Here is a 26,086-nt window from a genome sequence, read left to right as displayed (position 1 = left end):
GGATGCTCAGCTTCGTTTTCGCATCGAGGTATAAGACAGGCACTGTAAATGACTACAGGGTTGGTCTTTTCCAGCAAGCTCATTTAATGACCACTCATTCAGTGACCACCACTCAAAGTTAACAACAGCGCAGAACAATGGTTGTTGCTGTCTTAATATAAACTACGGTAGTCATTTATATATGGTAGTCATTCTCAGTAGCTGTGAGAAAAATAGCTCTCCGTAGGTCAGTGATGACAAACCCTTTTTGTCCTCGCGTGCCCTCATAATGCAATGCGCGTGCCACACACCCCGCAGCCTGCCCATGTATGCACGACATCCCCTGCACTCCCTACCGCCCCCCATGCATGCATGTGCATCCCCCCATGCCCCATTTTGGGTCTAGTGGGCCTCCCTGCAGCCTTCGGGGACCAAAAACGGGCCACTGGGTAGGGGGGCTCCTCCCCGCATATGAGCACGCGACTCCCCTCCCTCCACGCATGCCTCCTGCACCCGCTCCCTGCATGCACAGCAGAAACCCCAAAATTAACTGGCCGGTGGGAGGCGTGCGTGCATGCGCAGTGGAGCTAAGCTGGGGCGACGGGTCCGCATGCCACCTGTGGCATGTGTGTCACAGGTTCGCCATCACGGCCCTAGGTTATTTTTCTCCAGCAAATCTGGTTGACATCTCAAAGCCCAACAGGAAATGTCAATCACTTGGATTTCATTGCATCTGAATTTTTTTTTTACAACTCTGTAAGAGTTATTTATAGAAGTATTCAGTTTTGACATGTCTGATAAATATTAGGATGTTTTTTAATGACTCATTGGCCATGTGCGTTAAACAATAAAGGTTAGCACCGCTGTCTTTTATGTGTATTCCTACAGTTGAGAGTTTGGTTACTTTAAAAAACTTTTAAGTTTCATTGTAAAATTAAAATACATTTAAAAAAAAACAAGTTAGAAAACAGAGAGAGAGAAAAACTGTGACTTCAAATTTTTTCGCTGCAGTAAAATACAAAAAAAAAAACCCAAAAAATTAAAAACATCTTTAACCTTTCAAACACAACACTTCAAGCCATTTGTATAATAGCAAAATCAGTTCAATCATCAAAACCTAAAATCAACATTTCAATTTTTTTTCCGTTTTGAGCAAATCCAAAAGTGGTTTCCAACTTGTTTGTTTGTTTGTTTGTTTTATTAGTTTTGTATGCCGCCCACTCCCGAAGGACTCCGGGCGGCTCACAATAAACAGGGAAAGGGAAATAAATAAGACAATACAAAGAATTTAAAAATGCACAACATTCACAATTGAGGCGGGGCTGGATATTTCAACAGCCCCCAGCCTGTCGGAACAGCCAGGACTTGGTAGCTTTACGGAAGGCCGGGAGGGTAGTAAGGGTCCGGATCTCCACGGGGAGCTCGTTCCAGAGGGCCGGCGCAGCAACAGAGAAGGCTGTCCCCCGGGGGGTTGCCAGCCGACATTGGCTGGCCGATGGAACCCGGAGAAGGCCAAGCCTGTGAGATCGAATCGGTCTTTGGGAAGTAATTGGCAGGAGGCGGTCTCTCAGGTACCCAGGTCCGATGCCATGTAGGGCTTCTTAAAAATAAATCTAGCTAAAGTCTTCTCTTTAAATTAAACAATCAATTTTTCCCTCTCCACCAACTCTTATCACCTTTGCCATTCATTCTTCCTTAATGGGAATTAGCATATCTTTCCACCTTTCTGCATATAAGAGTTTCACTGCTCTCAACACATACAATATAGCAAAGTTCCAAATGTGGTTAAATGTTAGCCATCTCAACTTGGTCAGTTAGGAAAGAAAGACTCTTGAATCCATTGTTCACAAGAACGTACACTTTACTAAAGCCAAGTGATTACAGTGTAGCAAAGCCGGATCTGGGTTTTTCGCACCCCAAGCATCTGGTTAACTTTTCCCTTCTCCCCACCTTTCCTCTAGTTATCTTTAACTGTCCAATTACATTCAAACAAATTATTTCTGTAACAATCCCTGGCTTGGCAGCCTGGATGGTGCTGCATTCCATGCCATGACTATGGAAGTGCCAGCGACTAACACGGGATGGCAGAAAAGTACTTTTGATTCCCCCCCCCCCCTTATCCCATCCTCACTTCTCCTATGCCTATGGCAGACTGGCATCTGGCAAAGCATGGCTGTAGTAGGGTGGCAGTCTTGACATACTTTTTAAGGGGAAAAACTGTTTTTCTTTCATTTGACATGGGGGAGGCGTGACCCGTCAAAACCGCGTTCCACGACTTCCTGGGAGGAGCCTGCTGGTGGTGGCAGCAAAAAATCAGCTGCCTCCGAATTCCTGGCTACGTACCTGTTTAGAGGATCTTCCATCTGACGTCTTATCAGGTTTTCTTATCCTTCAGGCAAGAAGGAAAGAAGAAACTGTTTTGCTGGCAAATGCTCTTCGATTTTTGCAGCTTTTGTGCTTGCAGGGAAAGGGGGGCTAGCCCAAGGCAGAACGGCTGTCCGTGCTGGGAACTTCAAACTGCCTTGTGCAGGACAAAGTAGGTCTCTCCCACTCTGCTCTAAGCTTTGTTTGATTTATTCTTATCACGAGCTGGATCCGTTTACTGTGGACAATAATTGCTTATCAACATTTTAGCTTCTTTTCTTTTTCTCCTCCGAAAAATTATTTACTCAGAGGCTTCTAAAATGGCGCCGAGCAGGCTGGCCTCTCCGGTAATAACGAACACTTTTTGCTAACTCTCACAAAAATTCAAAACAAAAGAGATTGCTTATCATTTGTTTTGGTTTCACAATAGAAGAATTTTACTCCTTCATTAACCTTGCTTATTTGGAAGTTAAATGGTGATGAATCTGTTGAATGGTCTTGTTACAATGTTTACTCACTGAAAGTTTTGCCAAGCCTTAAACTTCAAAATAAAAGCCTCTTTACTTAAAGCTGCAAACTCAGGCAATAGAGTTTTATTAACTGCAGGCAGATAAATTTTGAAATGGCTTCAAAACCAAATATTAACTTGAAGTCGTCACCCTCTACTTCCAGGGGCACATCCTCAGTGCCTGGCACAAAGCTGCAGGCACCGCTTCCTACACCCCCTGCTGGGGATGTGTTAACGAAAGAATTTTTCCTGAGTAATCTAAGCGAGGCTCTCAATGCACAGACAATTAAAATGGAAGATAAGTTTAGAGATAATAGAGAGGTGGTAAAGCAGGAGAGAAAAGAGGAAATGAAAGAAATGAAAGAAGAAATTAAAAGTGAAATAAATGGACTTAAACAGGAGCTGTATGAGAAATTTGATGCTAAGATTGATAAAATTAGAGATGACGTGCTGAGTCTTGTAACTGTATTAACAGAACATATTTCTGGAGTGGAAGATACTCTAGAGGTTCTTAATGATGCCAATGCTAACTTGACATTGAAAACAGAGGTGGTGGAACAAAAAGTGGAAAAAGCTGAAAAAGAAATTATTATGATACAGTACCGACAAATGGAGTTCGCATTAAGAGTAAGGGGGCTGCGTGAGGAGAAACAGGAGAACCTGAAACAGATCCTATCGGAAGCCTTTGACCGCCTGATGGGAAGACCAGGGACCAATCAAGACTGGCGAATTGACAAAGCTTACCGCGTTAACTCCTGGCTGGCAAAGCAGAAGCAGCTTCCTCGAGACATCGTTATATATTTTACTACAAGAGAGTTTAGAAATATGGTACTGCAAGCATCTTATAATACTAAGCTTCAAATTGCCGGTCAAGACCTGGCTGTTTTGAAAGAGATACCACCTCAAATGTTAAGAGCCAGGAGGGACTACACTTTTTTGGTCGAAGAACTCAGAAATCGTCAGATACAGTATAGATGGGATGCACCATTTGGCATCATATTTACATTTGATAAGCAAAGATACCGCCTCAACTCTGTATGGAAAGCCCAAGATTTTTATTATAATATATTGAAGGCCGGACACCCTGCACCATCTGGACCTAGAGAAAGACCACAAGAAGGACAGGATAGACAGCAAACTACACAACCACCAGACAAGATGGAGCATCTCTCTTCTCTAGAAGTGCAAGGTGCTATGGAACCAAGACCTAGCCGCATGACTACTAGACGTATGGAGAAACAAGCTAAAAAGCAACAGCATCAACAATCATCGGCCATCGATCAAGGATCTACAACAACAAACCTGGAAGCAATGGGAGGAGCTAGACCTAAGGTTAAACAGGCTGTGCAGGAAGCTCTAAAAATGCTTCAACCAACCAAAGATGACAACTAAGATTTTAACATGGAATGTCAACGGACTGAACTCTCCACAGAAGAGGAAGAAAATATTTCATTATCTCAAACAGTTTAAGAACGATGTAATTTGTTTGCAAGAAACTCATATCAAGTCAACTGATCAAAAATATTTGATCAACTCAAAACTTGGTCAACATTTTGCAGCTTCTGCTATGGAAAAGAAGAATGGTATAGTTGTATACTTAAGAAAAGATATGAAAGCTGAATTAATAGAAGCAGATCCCTTCGGAAGATATATTGCTTTAGACTTAATCTTAGAAGGGAAAAAGACATTACTTTTGGGAATTTATGCTCCCAATCAACAGCAAGATAGATTCTATAGAAATCTTCATGCTAAATTAGTACAGTGGGACTATAGTTCCTGTATACTATTGGGTGACTGGAATGGAGTGATAGATACTAAGAGAGATAAGAAGATTTCCCGCCTAAATACTAAGATGCGAGCAAAGTTACCCAAATCTTTCTTTGACATTATGGATGATTTTGAATTGAGAGACATTTGGCGAGAAAGAAATGCAGAGGAATATGACTTCACTTTCTTCTCGGACAGGCATCAATCCCTTTCAAGGATTGATTTTATCCTAACCACTAATGATTTGCTTTCTAGGGTCAAGAAAACAAAGATTGCAGCTAGGGTCCTTTCGGACCACAACCCAGTTTGGATGGAGTTGGGAAGGGTAGTGCAGGCAAGAAGGTCTTGGAGATTGAATGAAAACTTATTTAGATATGAAAAGTATATTAATGATTGTAAAAAATTACTATCTGAATATTTTGTTTTGAATATGAATAAGGGTACATCTATGGAATTTGTATGGGACGCAAGCAAAGCGTATATGAGAGGAGTTTTGATGAATATAAATAAAACACATAGAAATAAGCAAGGGTTAAAACGAACAGAACTGGAAGAGGAAATTAAGAGAAAAGAGCTGGAGTTAACAATGAACCCAGATGATACAAAGGTTAAGGAAGCTATTAACATATTAAAATCTCAATTTGACATGTTGATCTCTGACCAGGTGGCTACTAATCTATTATATGCAAAACACAATACTTTTTGTAATGCAAACAAACCTGGCAGATGGTTAGCTTATCAGATTAGGAAAAAAAGGAAAACTCGAAATATATCTAAACTGATTTACAGAGGGAAGGAGGTGTTTCAACAGGAAGAGATTCAAAAGGCTTTCTGGGAATTTTTTACAGAACTGTATAAAGGGGATAAAATTAATGGTTTAGACATAGATAAATATTTAGACAAAGAGAAAATACCTTCAGTTAGAGAAGAACACAGGCAAAAATTGAATCAACCAATAACCTCGGGGGAAATCCTGCAGGTAATTAAGCAATTAAAGTCAGGGAAAGCACCAGGTACAGATGGCTTGACAGCGGTTTACTATAAAAACTTACAGTTAGAAATGGTAGAACCTCTTAGAGAATTATTTAATATGATTCAAACGGAAGGTAAAGTCCCTCCATCTTGGAAGACAGCGTTTATATCTTTGATACCCAAAGAAGATCAGGATACTACTCAACCCAAAAATTATAGACCTATTTCATTACTGAATGTAGATTATAAAATTTTTACTAAAATATTAGCAAATAGGTTAATGTTGGTCACTCAACAATTGATACATACGGACCAAACAGGTTTTATACAAGGGAGACAGATGAAAAGTAATGTTAGATTAATTATTAATGCATTAGAATATTTGGGAAAGAACAACCAGATCCCTGCTGCGTTTATATTTTTGGATGCTGAGAAGGCCTTTGATCGAGTTAACTGGCAATTTCTGTTGATGATATTGCAAAAAATGCAGATAGGAGATAATTTTTTACAGTCAATTAAAGCAATATACCAACAGCAAACAGCACAAATCATAGTCAATGGAAGTCTAACAGACTCTTTTCAAATTGGAAAAGGTACAAGACAGGGCTGTCCTTTGTCCCCATTATTGTTTATTATAACTTTGGAAGTATTGTTGAATAAAATACGGGGCTTGGATGGTTTAAAAGGGATCAAGATTAGGCAGCAAGAATATAGAGTCCGCGCTTTTGCGGATGATTTGGTTATAATATTGGAACAACCGCAGGAATCCAGTATGGTTTTAATGAATATGATTAATCAATATGGTCAAGTGTCGGGCTTTAAAATAAACTTAGGAAAAACCAAAATATTAGCTATAAATATGAATATCAAACAAAAGGAAGAATTAGGAGTGATGCTAGGATGTGAGGTAGTTAAAAAAGTCAAATATCTTGGAGTTAACATTTTAACTTCAAATGGGAAATTATATAAGCATAATTATGAACCACTTTGGCATAGCATACAGACAGAGATGAAAAAATGGGAGAAATTGCACCTATCTTTGCTGGGTAGGATAGCGGCAGTGAAAATGAACATTCTACCAAAATTTTTATTTCTCTTCCAAATGTTACCTATACTAAAAAAAGATGCGAACCTTTTAGAATGGCAGAAGGGTATTAACAAATTTGTGTGGGCAGGAAAGAAGCCGAGGGTAAAGATGAAAATAATGCAAGATGCACGTGAGAGAGGAGGATTGAAACTACCTAATTTAAAACTATATTATGATGCAGTGGCATTATCTGTAATTAGTGATTGGATTCACTTAACCAATGATAGAATATTGAACATTGAGGGACACGATCTGCTATTTGGTTGGCATGCTTACCTGTTATTCAACAAAAAATTGGATAAGAACTTTAAAAGTCATATTTTAAGAAATGCTTTATTGCGGGTCTGGAAGAAATACCAATATAAATTAAATGACAAGATACCCATGTGGGCAATTCCTAGACACGCAATTGAAAATATGAATACAGCACAAAAACAGGACAGAATTACTTACAGACAGCTTCTTACCTCGGAAAGGGGGGTATTACAATTAAAATCTTTAGAGGTATTAAAAGAGGAGAAGGTAGTTCAAACATGGTTCCAGTATGGGCAATTACAGGCTAGGTGGAAAATAGATCAAAAAATTGGTTTTATTCAAGTTGAGGATAATCTGTTTAAACAAATAAGAGATCAAAGCTTAATGCATATAAAGAGGATATATAATGTATTAATACAGATGGATTCAGAAACAGAATTAGTTAAAGATTGTATGATAAAATGGGCTCAAAATATTGAGGAACCAATAATGTTGGATACATGGGAAAGAATCTGGGTAAGAAATGTGAAATTTACACAAGCTCAAAATCTGAGAGAAAATTTTTACAAGATGTTCTATAGATGGCATTTAGATCCTAAAAAGTTGGCTTCTATGTATCCGAATGTACAGCCTAAATGTTGGAGGTGTGGTTCTCTCGATGCTACATATTATCATATATGGTGGACTTGCCAAAAGGTTAAGGCATTTTGGATAAAAATATGGTGGGTCATGCAAAATGTTTTTAAAAGAAGGATAAAGTTTAGTCCTCAGTTATTTTTACTAGGTATATGTACTGACTTTACAGTGGTAGAGACCAATTTGACTTTGCACCTGATAACTGCAGCAAGACTGTTGGTGGCGCAATATTGGAAGAAGGAAGACTTGCCTACAATCCAAGAATGGACATTGAAAGTAACAAACTTAGCTGAAATGGCTAAAATATCGGCATATCTCAAAGATCATTCAAATGAGAGATATAAACGAGACTGGAAAAAATGGATTGACTATATACAAAATAAATACGGGACTAAGAAATTCCAGTTAGCCTATGCTTAAGATCAGAAATGATTTAAACTGTTAAAAGTTAGTTCAGTAAGAAGAAGCTAAGGTCAATCTAGAATGTCTAATTTCTTTATTTCCTTTTTCTCAATAGATTTTAGACTGTGTTAGTTAAAAATCCATACCGGGTACGGGTTCTGGGAAGTCGGGGGGGGGGAAGGAGGAGGGGGGGTGGGGGGGTGGAGGGAGGGAGGGAGGGGTACACACAACAAAAAAAAAAAATTGTACTTCAATGTTTTAATGATTGACAAATGACATATTTGTGTTTTTTTTAAAGAAAAATAAAAAAGTTCTGTATAACAAAACCGCGTTCCACAAAAGCGCGGTCGATGAAATTGCGTATGTGACGTCATCACAACGCGACGAAAAAGATCGAAAAATTGAAATAAAAATTAAATTACAGCAAGCCGATTCACATAAAGGTAAGGGTTAGGTTAAGGGTTAGGGTTAGGGTTAGGTTTAGAGCGTTAGCGTTACGTTTAGCGTTAGGTTAAGGGTTAGCGTTAGGTTTTTCGTTAGGTTAAGGGTTAGGTTTAGGGTTAGGTTTAGGGTTAGGTTAAAGGTTAGGTTTAGGGTTAGGTTTAGGGTTAGGTTTGGGGGGGTTAGGGTAAGGTTTTCGCTTTATTTTTACATTTTCCGATCTTTTTCGTCGCGCTGTGATGACGTCACATATGCGCTTTCGTCGACCGCGATTTTGTCGACTGCGGTTTTGTGGTGGAACCGGGGGAGGGGGGAAATCTGCCCCAGCACTCTTCTGACACCCACAATTCCCCTTTCTATTCTTCGGACACAGGTGCGAGGACATACGATCGTCTGAAGAAGGTGCGGGAAGAGGAGCGACTAAAACGCACCATGCTCTCCGAAGTTCTGCAGTACATCCAGGACAGCAGTGCCTGCCAGCAGTGGCTCAGCCGGCAAGCTGACATGTACGTCCTGTTTTGCTTTGAGAGGAGAAAAAAAGAAAGGAAATTGGTATTTTTTTAAATGGACAGGTTTGCTTGAGGAATGAATGGACAGATAATACTAAAAAGAAGCCATTAGCTTTCAAGAGCTCTGCCAACCTTGGGTGAAACAACAGAATAGGACCAGATTTCTTTTATATTTTTATTACTTATGCATATATTGATTTATATCCCATCTTTATTATTTTTTATAAATCTCAAGCCTGTAAACATACCTAATAATTCCTTCCTCCTCCGATTATCCCCATAACAACAATCTTGTAGTTGGGTTGGACTGAAACAGAGGGACTGGCCCAAAGTCACCCAGCCAGTTTTCATGCCTAGGGCAGAATTAGAACTCACCGTCTCCTGGTGATTAATCCAAAGTGAACCTGCTGCCTCTTCAGGCCTATTATGGGACTACGACTCACCATCTCCTGATGATTAACCTAAAGTGACCCAGTTGACTTTAATGCTTCAGGCGGACTAGAACTTACCGTCTCCTAGTTTCTAGCCTGGTGCTTTAACCACTAAACCAGACTGGCTCACTTCCAGGCAAAAAACCTGTGTTCCTATTTTCTGTTCCAAGATAGGAGCAATTGTTCTTGGGAAGCAGGATGTGCATTTGATGTGCCAAGTGAGGCAGGGATCCAACCAATTCTGGCTTCTGAAAATTGTGCCACCCAATATTGGCTTTCTCCTGCATCTGTGGCTGACATCATTCCAACCTCTAGTCATAGTGTGGGGACCAACAATTAGGAAACTTCCTTTTCACGCTGGCAACTGGCCAGCGTGAGACCTCCAGCCAGGTTCTCTTTTCTGAGCTCCTTCATTCCTTCAGACAACTGAGGGAAGTCACAGAGAAGTCTTTACCTTCTCAGCCAAGGGAAAAGGTTGTGGAACTCGGCCAAAACAGTGTCAGACCTGTCCCGACTTAGATATTTAGGAAAGAAAGACCCTAGACTCCCAGGTTCTTTGAAGCGAATGGATCTTTTACGATGTTTACAGTTAAGCGGTTAAAGTGAAAGTAAAGCTAGATCTGAGTACTTCCACGCAAAGATTGTACTACTTTTCCCCTTTCCCTCCCCCCCTTGACCAGTAATGTCCAATAGTCCAGATAGTCCTTGACTTACAACCACAATCGAGCCCAGAATTTATGTTGCTAAGTGAGAAATTTTATTAAGTGAGTTTTGCTCCACTTTAGCATTTTTCTTGCCCCCTTTGTTAAGTGAATCACTGCAGATGTTAAATCAGTGACACGGTTGTTAAGTGAATTAGGCTTCCCCATTGACTTTGCTTGTCGGAAGATCACAAAATATAATCATATGATCCTGGGACACTGCAACCATTATAAATATGAACCATTTTTCAAGCACCTGTTCGTAAATCAGGTGACCATGTGGATATTGCAATGGTTGTAAGTGTGAAAAATGGTCACAAGTCACTTTTTCATTGCATCGTTGTAACTTTGAACGGTCACTGGATGAACTGTTGTAAGCTGAGGACTACCTGTATTCCTTCCTCATGCTTTGAGAACTGCTTTGAGGGTTGGTGTCTCTCGATTCGCATTCTGTTCTCAGGCTATGTGTCCGTGACGGGTCGCCCTTTCCGGTTTGACACCTCTGGTTCCCATTGACTTGTGTTTCCCCTCCCCTCCTTTTGTCTTCCTCATTCCCATGCCTGATCCTCACTTTCCCAAATTACTTTCCCCCCCCTCCTGTGCATTTTATGGCAGGATGCCAGCGGAGAAGCTGAAGATGGCAATTGCTTAGAGAGCTTTTAATTCTTTTGGTCTGTTGCTCAGCTGGACTCTGTGCAACTGAAGAGTAAAAACTCATACCAAAAAGGATCATTTAGCTGCTGTTTGTTGAAGGCCCACAGGGTACATGGCAAAAAAAACAAACCCAAAACAATGACAGGTAGTCCTCGACTTACGACCACAATTGAGCCAAGCATTTCTGTTGCTAAGCGAGGCAGTCATTAAGTGATTGTTGCCCCCTTTTACACCCTTTCCTGCCACAGAAACACTGCAGCTGTTTAGTAGCACGGTTGTTAAGTGAATCTGGTTTCCTCCATTGACTTTGCTTGTCAGAAGATTTCAAAAGCTTTTCACATGTCCCTGGGACACTGCAACCGTCATAAATCATGCCAGTTGCCAAGCTTCTGGGTTGTGATCACATAACCCCCAAGGATGCTGCAACTGTTGTTAAGTGTGGAAAACAGTCATAAGTCCCCTTTTTCAGTGTCGTAACTTCAAACTGTTACTAAACGAATAGTCATAAGTCAGCTTCTTCAGCTGTATTTACAGTACCTGTAAATACAGCTGAAGAAGCAACTATGTCAAGTCCTTTCTTCTGCCTTCCCTGAAGGGCTGCAGCCTGGAATCAGCCAGAGCATCAGTTCATTCATCTTGAGAAATGTTCTTTGCCTTAAGCTCTGCTTAACTCTTAATATTTGGATCTTGTTTTGGCCCGCCAGCTGTCAGCAGAGCTGGCGGGTGACTCAGACAATGAGGAGGTTGGGGAAGAACTTGGGTCAGTCTGGGGAAGTCTCTGAAGGATGCTCAGCATCAGACACAGAGATAGAGCCAGGACCGTCTGCCAGAGAGGCAGCTGCCCTTGGAGGCTGATATGAGTGAGGAGGAAGAACAGCTGGGGCCTGTTCCAGATGCACGAGCAGAGCAGTTAGGAGAGGTGAACAACAGAGGACAATGAGTTGACTCGGGAAGCAAAGCAAATGTGGATGCTGAGTGTCCCCTCCTTGGCTGGGGAATAAATAGAAGGAAAGGGGAGTGGTTGTCTTAGGAGACAACAGTTCATATTTCTGAAGACTTTGCTCAAAGATTTTGTTTCTTGCAACAAAGACTGCCTTTCCAGAACTTAATTTCCAGAGCCGAGGTGGCGCAGTGGGTAGAGTGCAGTACTGCAGGCCACTTCAGCTGACTGCTAGTTCAGCAGTTCAGCGGTTCTAATCTCACCGGCTCAAGGTTGACTCAGCCTTCCATCCTTCCGAGGTGGGTGAAATGAGGACCCGGATTGTTGTTGGGGGCAATATGCTGACTCTGTAAACCGCTTAGAGAGGGCTGAAAGCCCTATGAAGCGGTATATAAGTCTAACTGCTATTAACTGCTATTAATTTGCAGCCTTTTGGCTGGGAGCTCAGAGCCTTGCAATTATAGCAAGGAACTGATAAGGTCTGTTACTGCAGTTAACTCCTTGCAAGACCCTTGCCTGGACTTTTCCTTGGGTGAAAATCATTAATTCACAAGAGGTAAATAAAGAGGGGTGGTTTTTTTTCATGACAAGGAGTCTGTTTCTTGCTTCTGCTAAGGCTGAACAGATCTTACTTTTGGCTAACCTGCTCCTTTTTTTTTATTTACAGTGATTCCGGCCTGAATCTCACAGTACCAATTACGTCAAATTCAGGTATTTCCTTCTGTGCCTATCCATCCGTCGTTATGCTGTAAAAATGGGGAAAGGGAATCCGGATCCCTAATTATTAATGCACTCAACATCTCTCCTCTTTGAAAAGAGAGGCCTTGGTGTTCTTCATTGAAAATTGTTCTGAAAGGCTGGCAGGTTTCTGATCCTCCCTTCTTTGTAGAAGGCCACAAATGGATAAGCCAGAATCGTTTTGTTGGGTCCTTGGTGCTCTCTGAGATTGTTATCTTGCAGACATCACTTTGTTTATTATGGGCTTCTAACTGAGCATAACGGAGGCCCAGTAAAATAACAATCAGCATCCTCATCTACTAAAACCAATTAAACCTTCCAGTGTAGCATCAGCTGCCCCTAGTATGAAATGCACCTGACATATAAAATCAATACATTCAAAGTAACAGGAAATGGTTTTTGGATGACTTCAAAGCATCCATTAAAAAAAAAAAGTAGCAGTTGTGGTTCTTTTTCACTTATTAGTGCCCAGACGTGGGTTTTTCTCAGCAGTTTAATTGCAATAGGCCTCACATGCAGGCAGTGCGCGGGGATACACACACCCCACACATTTTTTTCCAGAATCACCAGCCCATTGGATTTAAGAAAGCCAGGCCCCCTCCTGACATGTTACTGCAAAGAAGCATTTATGACATACAAGCCTTTGACACACTCACACTTCTGTATGTGATTGTTTTACATGTGTTCACAAGAATGTGCGGCATGTGCCCACAAAATGAGTCCTCAGGTGTCATTCCCCAGTCAGGATCTTGATATTAAATTGGGAATCACTAGAGCTCGAATGAGGCATACGCGAAGCACATTCGTAATTAACGTTATTTGTAGAATCTCAAAGGGGAAAGGAAAGTGTAGCTGTTGAATGGGGAGGCGTCTTCTCTCTCTCTCTCTCCTCACCTACATTTGCTCCAAGCTAAAAACTTGCAAGCTGTTTTGTTCTTTTTTCATTTTAAGCCACTGCCCATTAAGGTAATTATCGCTGGCATTTCATTTCCCTCTGAGCCCCGTTTCCCTTTTCTCCCACCCACTCCTTCGTATGTGTATGTATAGTCCCAACACAGGAAAAAAAACACGGTGAAGGCATCTGGTGGACCATAAATACATTAATCTTCCAATGTAAATGTGTTTTATTTTCCATTTTCATTTTCGTACAGTCACACATATACTGTACAGAACCGGGGCCATATAACATTAAACAATAAACACAGCCATTCCTCTTGTCAATAATACCCCCCAAAATAGAAACCCAATATACCATCTTCCCACCATCATTCCCCTCTACCCTACTTCCCCTCCCCCTCTACCACTCCTCTCTCCCAATACATTCCCTCCCTTCCTTCTCACCCTCCCTCCAATCCTCTCTCCCACCCTCTCTACCCCTCTTTCTTCTATCCCTCTACTCCTCCCTTCGGTGTATACAAATACATTAATCTTGAAGGTGGCATAAGATTTGTGCCACCTTGTCGGTTTCAGTCTCATTTCAGGGGAAATCATAATAATAATGATGGCATTTCTCTTGTGTGACAGCTCTTTGCTTAGTAAGTGTTCCTACTCATTTTCTTAGCGGCCTCTTTCTAGCAATTACTTCACATAAATGTGAATAGGTTTCGGTCTGAGTCATCCGCTTAACGTTGCTGGTGTCAGAAGTGTCACCTGTTCAGAAAATCAGACACCAGTAAGAAGAATGAAGCCTGCCTGTCAGATGTGCTCTGAATGGCCCAAAATTGCTTGTCTGCTGTGTGGCCAGATATGGCCCAACCCACAATAGCCACAAGGATTCCACTGGATCTCAGGCCTCTCCTAAGGAAATCCCTTGTTCCATTTTTACAACAATAGCAATAGCAATAGCAGTTAGACTTATATTTGGATTTGGATTTTATTCAATTTGTAGGCTGCCCTATTCCCCGAAGGGACTCAGGGCAGCTGAACAAAGCCAAGGGAGGGGAAATTACAAAAAGTAAGACAAAGACAATCAGACAATACAAACAGTTTAAAAGCACAACAGACACAGCAAATTCGAGTAGGGGAGGGAACTCAACCCCAGGCTTGCTGGGACAGCCAGGTCTTCACGGCCGTCCGGAAGGCCTGAAGGGTGAAGAGGGTCCGAATCTCCACGGGGAGCTCGTTCCAAAGGGCCGGGGCAGCCACAGAGAATATATACCGCTTCATAGGGCTTTCAGCCCTCTCTAAGCGGTTTACAGGGTCAGCATATTGCCCCCAACAACAATCCGGGTCCTCATTTTACCCACCTCGGAAGGATGGAAGGCTGAGTCAACCCTGAGCCGGTGAGATTTGAACAGCCGAACTGCAGAACTGCAGTCAGCTGAAGTAACCTGCAGTGCTGCATTTAACCACTGCGCCACCTCGGCTCTTGCCAATGCCAAGAATAACACAAAAGGATGCTTAATATGCTCCTTTTCCTGCAAAAATATCCTGAAATGCCAATTATAGATAGTCATCAACTTAACGCCCATAACTGAGTCTGGAATGATTGTTGTACGGGTAGCTGTCAAGTTACAACAGTCCATTTAGTGATCTTTCAAAGTTAACAATGGCACTGACCTGTGACTTGTATGACATAAGTGACTTAGGACCGTTTTTCACACTTGCAACAAACTCGATGGGGAAACCAGATTCACTTAACAACCGTGTTACTAACTTAACAACTGCAGGGATTCACTTCACAACCGTGGCAAGATAGGTCGTAAAGTGGGGCCGAAAATTCACTTAACAATTGTCTCACTTAGCAAATTTTGACTCAATTGTGGTTGTAACTTGAGGACTACCTCTAAATCATGATGGTCATTAAGTGGGTCATCATGAGACCGCACCCAATTTACAACTTTTTTTTTTTGCAATGGTTGTAAAGCAAATAACGCAGTCAGTAAGCAAACACCATAGTCGTTAAGCAAATCCATTGTCCCCGATGGGATATTTTTTGCTGGAAACTGGAAGCGGCCAGGAGACTCTGAAAACAGCCAAAATGTGATCATGTGGCCACAGGGAGTTGGCCATCAGAAATGCAAATCTGTCACGAGCAGCCCTGGGGAGATCCGTTGTAACTCCAAAGAGACTCCAAGCGACCGGTCATAAGTCAAGGATTACCTGTACCAGCAGTCCTCAACTTATAACCGTTTGTTTGGTGAACATTCAGTTATAATGGTTCTGAACAAAGTGACTTATAACCATTTTTTACACTTGTTGCAACACCCCTATGGTCACATGATCAGAATTCAGATGATTGGCATCTGACTCATACTTACGATGGTTGCCGTGTCCCAGGATCACGTGATCATCGTTTGCGACCGTCTGACAAGCAAACTCCATGGGGAAGCCATAGTCACTTCACAACCAGGTTACTAATTTAACAATTTGCTTCACAACAGTGGCAAGAAAGGTCGTAAAATGGGGCAAAATGGACTTTTAACCACTGTCTCCCAGCAATGGAAATATTGGAGTCAGTTGGGGTTGTTAAGCTGAGGGCTGCCTATAACTTGGTGGGGCTTCATTGCTATAAATAAATGCTTGGGAACATAGACTCCTGTCCAGGAAGGAATTCTTAGACCAGGGACGTCCAAAGTTGACAACTTTAAAACCTGAGGGTTGAAGTCCACAAGACTTAAAAGTTGCCAAGGTTGGACATCTCTGTCTTATAGACCCTCATAGATCAGCAGCGCTCCAGCCTTCGCTTAAAAAATTTCTGTACGGACCTGCCTCAGCTATCGTCCCGGGAAAGCATGACTCTTGAAACAAACAGTATTTCAAAAGACATTTTTACCAACAGAAGTGATTTTGCAGAGACGTCAGGCGGAGTCTAAAGATTCCGGCATAAAGCGTTACGCTAATTTCCCCCATTCAACCAGTGCCCTGTGTCCACCAATAGCCAATACAATGGCACAAGGGTGTTATGAGAACCCCGAGGTGGGATGGTGATAATAGGTCATCCTTCTGATGCTGAGGCCTTGAGTAACAGGCTGGAACCAGCTGGTGGGGGATCCATCCTGATGGCCCAGTCCGAAGGGTGGCATTCAGCCGGTTTGGGCCGGTTCAGGCGAACCAGATGTTAGTGTTACACCCGGTTCGGTGAACCGGTAGTTCCCACGACCAGCTGGCCCCGCCCCACTTTCCCCTTCCAGGAGTCCCCACGTTGCCCTAGTGCAGGGAGGCCTCCTAGGCCCAAAACGGGCTGCAGAATGGTGCAGCGCAAGGTGGTGTGGTGTGTCGGATGTGTGTGGAGCGCAAAGCGCGTGCTCACCGAACTACTTGTTAGACTGTTTGCAACCTACCACTGCCCAGTCCCCCTCCTTATTTCCCCTGCGGTTATAGCAAAAGCACTCAAAGCAATCAGCCCCAAGAAGCATCCCCCGCCCCGCTCCCTTCGGAATGGCAGCAACACTTCCAACAATCAAGTCCCCCCCCCCCAATTCCAGGACTCTTCCCAATTTTCATAATTTAAACTCGGGATCTTCCTCCGCCTTTCAAGTAGGGATCTGCTCCTGTAAAGCTCCCACTTGTTGCTTCTTGTTCTATCCTTGTTCTATCTAGATATTGTGGATAGAATTGAACTACTCCCTCTCCCGTGGAACAGCCCATCCATGGAAGGGAAGATTGCTGTCGTGCTGCATGTTTAAATCCCACGGGATCCTGTTGAATTCTCTAGATTGCTATCAAAATGCAGAGGCGTATAGCAAAAGGCAAACCTGTCCATTACTGAATTCTCCTCTTTCTACTACAGGAGACTTCTCCTTGGGTAAAGAGATAGTCCTCAACTTACAGCCATTTGTTTAGTGACCGTTTGATATTACCACAGCACTGAGGAAAGTTGTCAGGGTCCCAAATAGCCTCTGAAATTAAATCAGAGTCCTAGGCAAAGTATTGCTCTAAGTTCCAATTTATTAAGAGAGCCATGTTGGCACATCTGAGGAAACCTGAATCTGAAAGCTTCCCGGTTTTCCCACCCAGTTGAAAGTTCAAGATCTTGGCCCATCACATGGTCCAGTCTTCCACTGCCGCGCTGGCAGTTCCACCCATCCAGTTCTGGTCAGGTGCAGAGTGTAGAGACACAGGATGACCTTGGCTTTCTAGAAGGAATTTTGTTATGGCTACATAGCATCTAACTTCGTACAATCCCCCCTCCCCTTTTCCCATAATAGAAAAGGCAGAGTAGAGTAATAGAAAGTGGCAGACCAAAGACCCAAAAGGAATATGGCTGCAAGCCTGACAAAAGTGATTTACGGCCGTTTTTCATACTTAGAACCAATTGCCACATCCACATGGTCACGTGGTCAAAATTCAGATGCTTGGCAACTGGCTCACATTTTTATGACATTGGCATTGTCCTGGGTCATGTGATCGACTCTTGTGCCCTTTTGTCTGACCAGCGAAGTCAGGGGGAAACTAGAGGCGCTTATACTCAACAGCTGGCTAACTCAACAGCTGCAGTGATTCATTTAAAAACTGTAAAGTGAGGCAAACCTCACTTAACAACTGTCTTGCTTAGCAAGACAAGACATTTCGGGCTCAATTGGGGTTGCAAGTTGAGGACTACCCGTATAGTAGAGCAACGTTTTCTTGCCAGGGTTAGAGATGGCACAGCCAAATAGGGCCTGGGCACCCCTTTTTCCTACCAGGCTGCCAAAAGAGACTTGATCTGATTTCTTAATTATTAGTGTCTTTGGAACAGACCTGGACATTATGGTCCCTGGGGAACATCTGGCCCTCCTGGGCCCTTCCTTTTATTTTGAAAGTGCTTTTATTTTTCAATTTACATGCGTGCATGCGTGCATTCCTTAAACTGATCAAGGAGAGATTCAAATCTAGAAATTTTCTGACAGTGAGAACAATCAACCAATGGAACAGAAGTTGCATTCAGAAGTTGTGGGAACTTTACGCGGACACCATACCTGTATTCTACCTGCAGATTAAGCAATTGGACTGCCATTTGTCAGAAATGGTGTAGGGTCTCCCGCTTGGGCAGGCGTTTGGACTGGGTCCGTGATGGCGAACCTATGGCACGCATGCTCAAAGTGGCATGCAAAGCCATGCCGCCCAGCACACGCGGCCTTGCCTGTTGGTCTTTCTGGTTTGTCTTGCGAGTGCATGCACACGCAATAATCAGCTGTCCTTTGTGCGTGCGGCAGTGCCAAAAAACAGTGTGCGCATGGGCGTCGGCCAGCTGATTATCGGGTGTGCATGCACACCAGAACCCGGAAGTTCAGCTTTTCCAGAACGTGGTCCCTTGGCGCATGCCAAAAACCGGCCTGTGCATGCGTGCCAGCCAGGTGATTGTTGGGCAGGCAGGCATGTTAGAAACCGGAAGTTTGGCTTTTCCAAAACATGGCGCTGACAAATGAGTGCACAACGTTTCTGTGCAACGTTTCTGTTCACCATAAGGTCCCTTCCAACTCTGTTAATCTATTTTATCTATCTATCATTCCTCTGCAGGCTCACAGCCCTATTGATTCAGCCCTCCACAACAGTTGCAGTTGCTCATGTAGCCCCCTTGGGAAAATCAGTTGCCCACCCCTGTATTGGAAGGCAACCCCAGAATCACAGATTACTTAGCAATAGCATGTAGACTTACATACCGCTTCGTAGTGCTTTACAGCCTTCTTGGAGCCTTTTACAGAGTCAACCTATTGCCCCCGGTAATCTGGATTCTCATTTCACCAACATTGGAAGGATGGAAGGCTGAGCCAACCTTGAGACGGTCAGGATTGAACTCCTGGCAGGAAGCAGAGTTAGCCTGCAATACTGCACGCTAACCACTAGCTCACCACGGCTCCCATTTACTGGCAATTAATGGCATTCAGGTTTGTCCATTGCCAAACAGCAAGAGGCTGCTTTGATGAAAAACATTGGGTTTCTTCTCCGCATGGATACATTAGTGATTCTAGTTGCACACCCCAAGGTTAACATTTGATGGGCCTCTCAGGACAGGGCCAGGTTGGTCTGCCCCCTTTTTAACTCTCTCACCTCTCTGCCTGCCCCTTCTAATCCCCCAGCACCCATGTGGAAAATAACTGTGAGAGCTTCTTCTCCAAACCCTGACTCCTCCTAACCAGAGCTGGTTGTCTTACCTGTCCACAGGTAGAAGAAGTGCCCCTCCCTTGAACCTCACCGGTCTCCCTGGAACGGAAAAGCTGAACGAGAAGGAAAAAGAGGTAACGGAGATTCAGAGACTGGTTGCAAAGACCCTCATGTTAAATTACCATATTTTTCAGAGTATAAGACGCACCTTTCCCCCCCTAAAAGAGGGTGAAAATTTGGGTTTGTCTTATACACGGAATGTAGCCCTGCCCACCCACCGGCCACCATCCTTTGGCCTCTGCCTCCCAGCAATTTACCTCCTTGCAGCAAACAGAGAAAATGGGGCTTGCAGAGGGGGCAATAGGCTGTGCCAATCCTTGCAGCCTGAAACAGCTGATGATCGGGAGGCCCCTGCTGAAATTGAAAGTGAAACTTTCTGTTTGCTGCATGGAGGTAAATTGCTGGGAGGCAGAGACAGATATTTTTTTCTTCTGCTAATCAGGGTGTTTGTTGCAAGGAGGTAAGTCAATAACTATAAATGCCTATAGAATGTTCAAACTATCAGACTTATTTTTTAAAGACTGCTTTATTATCATTATAGACAACAACAAAGTGAAGAAGCTTTTAAAATAAATGCTTGATCTGAAGAGGCCCAGTGCTATTGTATTTTCTTTTAAATAGCAGAGAATAGTGTATATTTCCAGAAAGCCACATCAATTTTAACAACATCTGTACAAGTATAGTCTGAAATGTAACACCACAAACAGTGTATATCTTCTCTACTGTTTGCTGTTTGCTGCAAGGAGGAAAATTGCTGGGAGGCAGAGGTAGATTTCCCCCCCCCCCTTATTTTCCTCTCCAAAAGCTACGTGCATCTTATATTTTGGAGCGTCTGATACTCTGAAAAATACGGCACTATTGGTGTCATTAAGACCGTGTGGATTGTACCTCATCAAAGTGTTTGTGGCCCCAAATTCCTGCATTGACTAACAGTTATGCAAATATGGGGAATATGCTGCCTATTTCCTGCTGATGTAATCTTTTCCATCACTATTTCATAGGAAACCACCATTGCTTGTTGAGATCGGCCTGCAAATGTGGGTCAGCTGAAATGCTGGCATTGGCTGATGTGGTTTGTGCCATTAGCCCTAATCACACAATACCTGTGTGGATAAGTGGCCACTGGAAATGCCATATCTAGGAACACGTAAAGGCTTAAATATTTTCCCTGCCACCCTCATATAGACTCAGTTATTTTTATTTTTCAAAGACCCACAGCGGAATTAGGAGAAATGAATTTCTTGTGTACAAATGGGCAAGAATGTAGATTTTATAATAGAGAAATGGTGTCAGGGTTCCAAATAGCATCCAAAATTAAATCAGAGTCCGAGGCAGAGGATTCCTCAAAGTTCCAATTTATTAAAAGAGCCATGTTGGCAAATCTGGGAAAACCCCAATCTGAAAGCTTCCCGGTTTTCCCCACCCAGTTGAAAGTTCACGATCCTACCCCAACACCCACAAGTTCATCACATGGCCCAAACTTCCACTGCCACAAAGACAGATTTTTCCCATCCAGTTCCGGCCAGGTGCAGAGACAAAGATGACCTTCAGTTTCTAAGAAGAATGTTGTTATGGCTACATATCAGCCAACTCCGTACAATCCCCCCCCCCATTTTCCCACAATAGAAAGTAGACAGTAGAAAGTGTGGCAGGCCTGAAGTCCAAAAGAAAAGATGGCTTGCAGGCATGACAAATGACCTTTAACAATATTGAAAGCGTCTCTCAACTCCCTGATAATTCCTGAATAGAAGCCCTTAGGACAGTGTTTCTCAACCTTGGCCACTTAAAGGTGGATGGACTTCAACTCCCAGAATTCCCCAGCCAAAGCAAATTCCATGAGACAAAAGAATATTCTAGAACAGCGTTTCTCAACCTTGGGTACTTTAATATGGATGGATTTCAACTCCCAGAATTTCCAGCATGGCTGGCTGGGGAAGTCCACCCATCTTCAAGCGGCCAAAGTTGAGAAACGCTGCCTTAAGATAATGAGATGGGCATATTTTGGGTTATTTCTCTTCCTCCTTCTCAAAAGAAAAAAAGGATCATAAGTGAACGTTCTTCATCTATAACGTTCTTGTAGCCTTGACGGAAGCTTCATTCTCCTTGGTGTTTACACTTTTGTCCTGCTGGGTTAGAGCATTTTCTTATTAGTATAAAGCAGGGGCGTCAAACTCAAGGCCCAGGGGCTGGATCTGGCCCGTGGGATGCTTAGATCTGGCGCATGGGGCCACCCTGGAAACAGCGAAGTGGTGCCTCTGCCAGCGAAAACGGAGCTCGGGAGGGCTGTGTGTTGTCTTCGCAAGCTTTGTTTTAGCTGGTAGAGGGTTGCAGGAGGCTGTCCCAGCCGAAAACGAAGCTGATGAGGGCTGTGCGTGGCCCCCCTGAGCTCCATTTTCACTGGCAGAGAGTTGCAGGAGACCATCCCAGCCGAAAATGGAGCTCAGGACCCAGTGGCGGGATACAACCGGTACGCCCCGGTATGGGCGTACCGGTGGCTGCTGGGAGCACCAGGTTCCGGTACGGTGCTCTGGAGTGCCCACCCGCCCTCCTTACCTGTATTTGAGCCGATCAGGGCTTTCGCGCACGGAGTGTACGGCGCCTGTGCAACCCTCCGCCGAGCAGCTGGAGCATCACAGGAGGTAAGTACACATGCGTGCACTGTACCAGTTGCAACGGGATCCAGAACCCACCACTGTCAGGACCCCACTTTCGCTAGCAGAATGCTCAGGCCACCTCAGGCGCCCCTCCATGAGTGATGTCTTGCTGGCCGCACCCATCCTGGCCCTCCAAGGTCAAACATAACCCCGATGTGGCCCTCAGCGAAATTGAGTTTGACACTCCTGGTGTAAAGGGAGGAAAGTGGGCAGTCGGTGTCTCCACCGCAGTCATTATAGCCCTGGGAACTTAAGAAGAGAGTTAGAGATTTGAGCATCTGCTGGTACTATTCTGGCATTACTAAGGTGAAGGGCAGATTTCATAAGCTCCTATTTCAGCCTCCAGAAGACGCAGAGGGCTTGTCATCTAATTAATGTCTAGCATGTAAGCTTGCTGTCTGCACACCTCATTCCACAGATAGTCCCAAAATTGCTTTTTCAAAAGGCAACTAGACTTGGTGTGGGTTATTTTTTTCTCTCTTGAAGAGGTTTCGCTTCTCATCCAAGCAGCTTCTTCAGTTCTGATTGAATGGTGGGGAATGGAAGGAAGACTGCAGGAAATATCAATCCTTCCATTCCCCACCATTCAGCCAGAACTGAAGAAGCTTCTTCGATGGCAAGCGAAATGTTTTCAAGGAGAAAAACCAAGAAAGTCCAGTTGCTTCTTGGAAAAGCACCTTTGGGACAACCATGGCCTGGATGACTGAGAATCTCTATAGACCAGTGTTTTTCAACCTTGGCAACTTGAAGATGTCTGGACTTCAACTCCCAGAATTCCCCAGCCAGCGAATGCTGGCTGGGGAATTCTGGGAGTTGAAGTCCAGACATCTTCAAGTTGCCAAGGTTGAAAAACACTGCGTATAGACATTCCACAGTGACTGCCCAGAGCCAGGTTTATGAAAAGGTGCCGAAAAGAACTGACTGATCTTACTGTTGGTGTGTGTGTGCGTGTGTGTGTGTGAAGAGATGGCCTGATTGGCACCTGTCAGTCATCCTGCGTTAGGCACCACTAGGTCTCTTGAGTTAGAACACCTAGCTGTATTGGAAGCAAATTTTCCTACACAGCCAATTTTGGAAAAAATAGAATTTCTGGCTGTTATGGAGACCAGATGTTTTGAATATGAGGATGTGTGTATTGCCGTGACCCGTCAAAACCGCGCTCGACTAAGCCGCGCCCGATTAAACCGCGTCGCTGACGTCAAGAAGGGCGCTTTAAATAGCGCTTTGAAAGCAAGCCGATTCAACTTAAGATAAGGGTTAGGTTTAGGGTTAGGTTTAGGGTTAGGTTAAGGGTTAGGGTTAGGTTAAGGGTTAGGGTTAGGTTTAGGGTTAGGTTAAGGGTTAGGGTTAGGTTTAGGGTTAGGTTAAGGGTTAGGGTTAGGTTTAGGGTTAGCTTAAGGGTTAGGGTTAGGGTTAGGTTAAGGGTTAGGTTTAGGGTTAGGTTTAGGGGGGTTAGGTTTAGGGGTTAATTTTAGGTTTAGGGTTTACAGCGTGCTTCTGTCTCCGCGCTGTTGTTGCCCTGTTGATGTCAGCGACACGGTTTAGTCGGGCGCGGTTTTGTGGTGGAACCGTGTATTGCAGCAATTTTTAAGCGAATGTCACAGTCATAAAGCAAAAGCCACAGTCTTATGCAGACCCATTGTTCACTATGGGACATTTTTGTCAGAAACCAGAAGTAAATGCCAGTTTCCAACAAAAATGTCATAAATTGTGGTCATGTGACCGCGGGGTGCTGCAAATGACCATGAATGCGACCTCCTTGCCGAGTGCACCCAATGCAGCCATGTGATCATGGGGAAGGGATGATGCTGGCTGGGGAATTCTGGAAGTTGAAGTCCACACATATCTTTTTAAGTAGTCAAGGTTGAGAATCATTGATCTGGAACGAATATCGATGAGTTATTAAACAGATGCAGGCTTTCTGAAATTGGGAGGAAGTGAAGAGGAGAGGGTGACAATGCTAGCTTGGGAATTCTGGGAGTTGAAGTCCACACATATCTTGAAGTTGTTCAGGTTGAGAATCATCAGTCTAAAACAAATATCAATTAATTATTAAGCAGATGCAGTCTTACTGAAATTGGGAGAAAGGGAGTAAGTGGATATGGTTCCACCACAAAACCGCGTTCGACTAAAGCGCGCTCGACGAAACCGCGTACCTGACGTCATCACAGCGCGATGAAAAAAGCACGCTGTGAGCGCTAAAGCTAAAATTAACCCCTAAACCTAAACCTAACCCCCCGAAACCTAACCCTAAACCTAACCCTAACCCTTAACCTAACCCTAAACCTAACCCTAACCCTTAACCTAACCCTAACCCTAACCCTTACCTTAACTTGAATCGGCTTGCTTTCAAGGCGCTTTTTAAAGCGCCCTTTTTTCTCCACGGTCGCTGTTGTCGCGCTGCTGATGACGTCAGCGACGCGCTTTAATCGGGCGCGCTTTAGTGGACCGCGGTTTTGTCGTGCCACGAGTGGATATAGGAGTGGGTGACGAGGTTGGCTTGGGAATCCTGGGAGTTGAAGTCCACAAATCTTAAAATTTGCTGAGGTAGAATGAATATCGAGGGGTTATTAAGCAGATGGAGCCTCGGTGAAGGTGGGAAACAGGAAGAAAACGAAGAAGAGCGGGTGATGTGTGCGTAGGACACATGACTAACCGGAGGTGCTTTCTCCTAGCTCTGTCAAATCGTACGGTTGGTCCCGGGAGCATACTTAGAGTACAAAGCCGCTTTAGTCAACGAGTGCCACAAACAAGGAGGCCTCAGGCTTGCCCAGGCCCGAGCCCTGATCAAGATAGATGTGAACAAGACCAGGAAGATCTACGATTTCCTCATCCGAGAAGGATCCATCACCAAGGCCTAACAGGGAAAAAAAAAAAAATCAGAAACTTTTTGTGGGGGTGGGTGAGAAAACTTTTGCACCTTGTGCTTTTGAAGCAAAGATTGGGGTTTCGTTTGCAAGATAAAGACAGATGTCTTCGCAAACTTCATTTACATTTCCTCGGTTCTTTTTAACTCTGGTGTATAACGATTTGTGTGCCCTGTGCTGCTATGAACTTTTTTGGAAAGAATGGTAAGATATGTAATCTATTAATAAAATATGAGTGGGTAGTGTGTTTCTTGCACTTCTGGTAGCTCTAGGAGAGAAGCGTGGAAGATTTTTGCTTCAGTGCTACCGGTGGTATAAGTATAAGCCTGAAACACTTCACACTCGCTTCTTGAAACACATTTTTGTGCTCGGCTTTTGTGTGGGTTTTTGTGTGGGAGAACCGGCAGAAAAAATCCTCTTCATTTTTTTACAAGAGGCTTCATGAATGCTTGGAGGAGATAAAAACCTTCACCGCCTGCTCGTGTTACCCATTCTAAAATTACAACATTCAGAAGGAGGGAGGGATTTTCAGCTCAGGATGGATGGAGCAGAATAATTATCAATCACTTCTCTTTCATGTATCTAAATTCTGCATCAAGGATTCAAACATTAGGTGCGTGTAGGGTGTATTTGGAGGAGCTGAGTGTCCGTGAGGTTTAGGAAATTGAGAGCACGGGTTTTGAGAAAGGGATTGACTTACAGAAGAAGCTTTGGCTAAGTATTTTTTTTATTTTTTTATTGGATTTATATTGCTGCCTATTCACCCATGATGACTCAAGGCGGTTTACAGAATATAAAACCACATTTAAAACAATAAAAACTAACACAAAGAATCCTATATATATATAAGCCAAATGCCACTCACACATGATCACGAAATCTCCAGAACCGTAAAGCCTACAAACTTGAAATTTGGCACTTGTGTTCCTCTTGGCTTCTAGGTGTTTGCTAAGAATTGATTTTTCAAAGTGACTATCAGATCATTAGTATTTCTTATACAGTAATTAACATGCTAATGGTTAGGGTTCTGCTCCCCCTCCCCACCTGAAAAGAACTCTGTTCCAACTGCCAGTTGCCTCACATTCCATTACCTCA

The 26,086-nt window shown here is 43.5% G+C and overlaps 1 protein-coding gene across 1 annotated transcript in view; it reads left to right on the top strand.

Moving 5' to 3' along the window:
* Positions 1–25,350, top strand: part of TADA2A (transcriptional adaptor 2A) — a 72,130-nt gene extending 46,780 nt beyond the window's left edge. Inside the window, exons 13-16 of the mRNA XM_032216906.1 lie at positions 8,785–8,917; positions 12,314–12,357; positions 19,471–19,544; positions 24,800–25,350. Of these exons, the coding sequence (XP_032072797.1) occupies positions 8,785–8,917; positions 12,314–12,357; positions 19,471–19,544; positions 24,800–24,985 (437 nt within the window). The 3' untranslated portion in view covers positions 24,986–25,350. The remainder of the gene's footprint in view (positions 1–8,784; positions 8,918–12,313; positions 12,358–19,470; positions 19,545–24,799) is intronic.
* The last annotated feature ends 736 nt before the right edge of the window (positions 25,351–26,086 follow it).

This window comes from Thamnophis elegans, chromosome 4, assembly GCF_009769535.1.
Source record: "Thamnophis elegans isolate rThaEle1 chromosome 4, rThaEle1.pri, whole genome shotgun sequence".
Classification (NCBI taxonomy): Eukaryota; Metazoa; Chordata; class Lepidosauria; order Squamata; family Colubridae; genus Thamnophis; species Thamnophis elegans.
The sequence above is the reverse complement of the archived record's forward strand: the minus strand, read 5'-3'. Positions and strand labels throughout refer to the sequence as shown.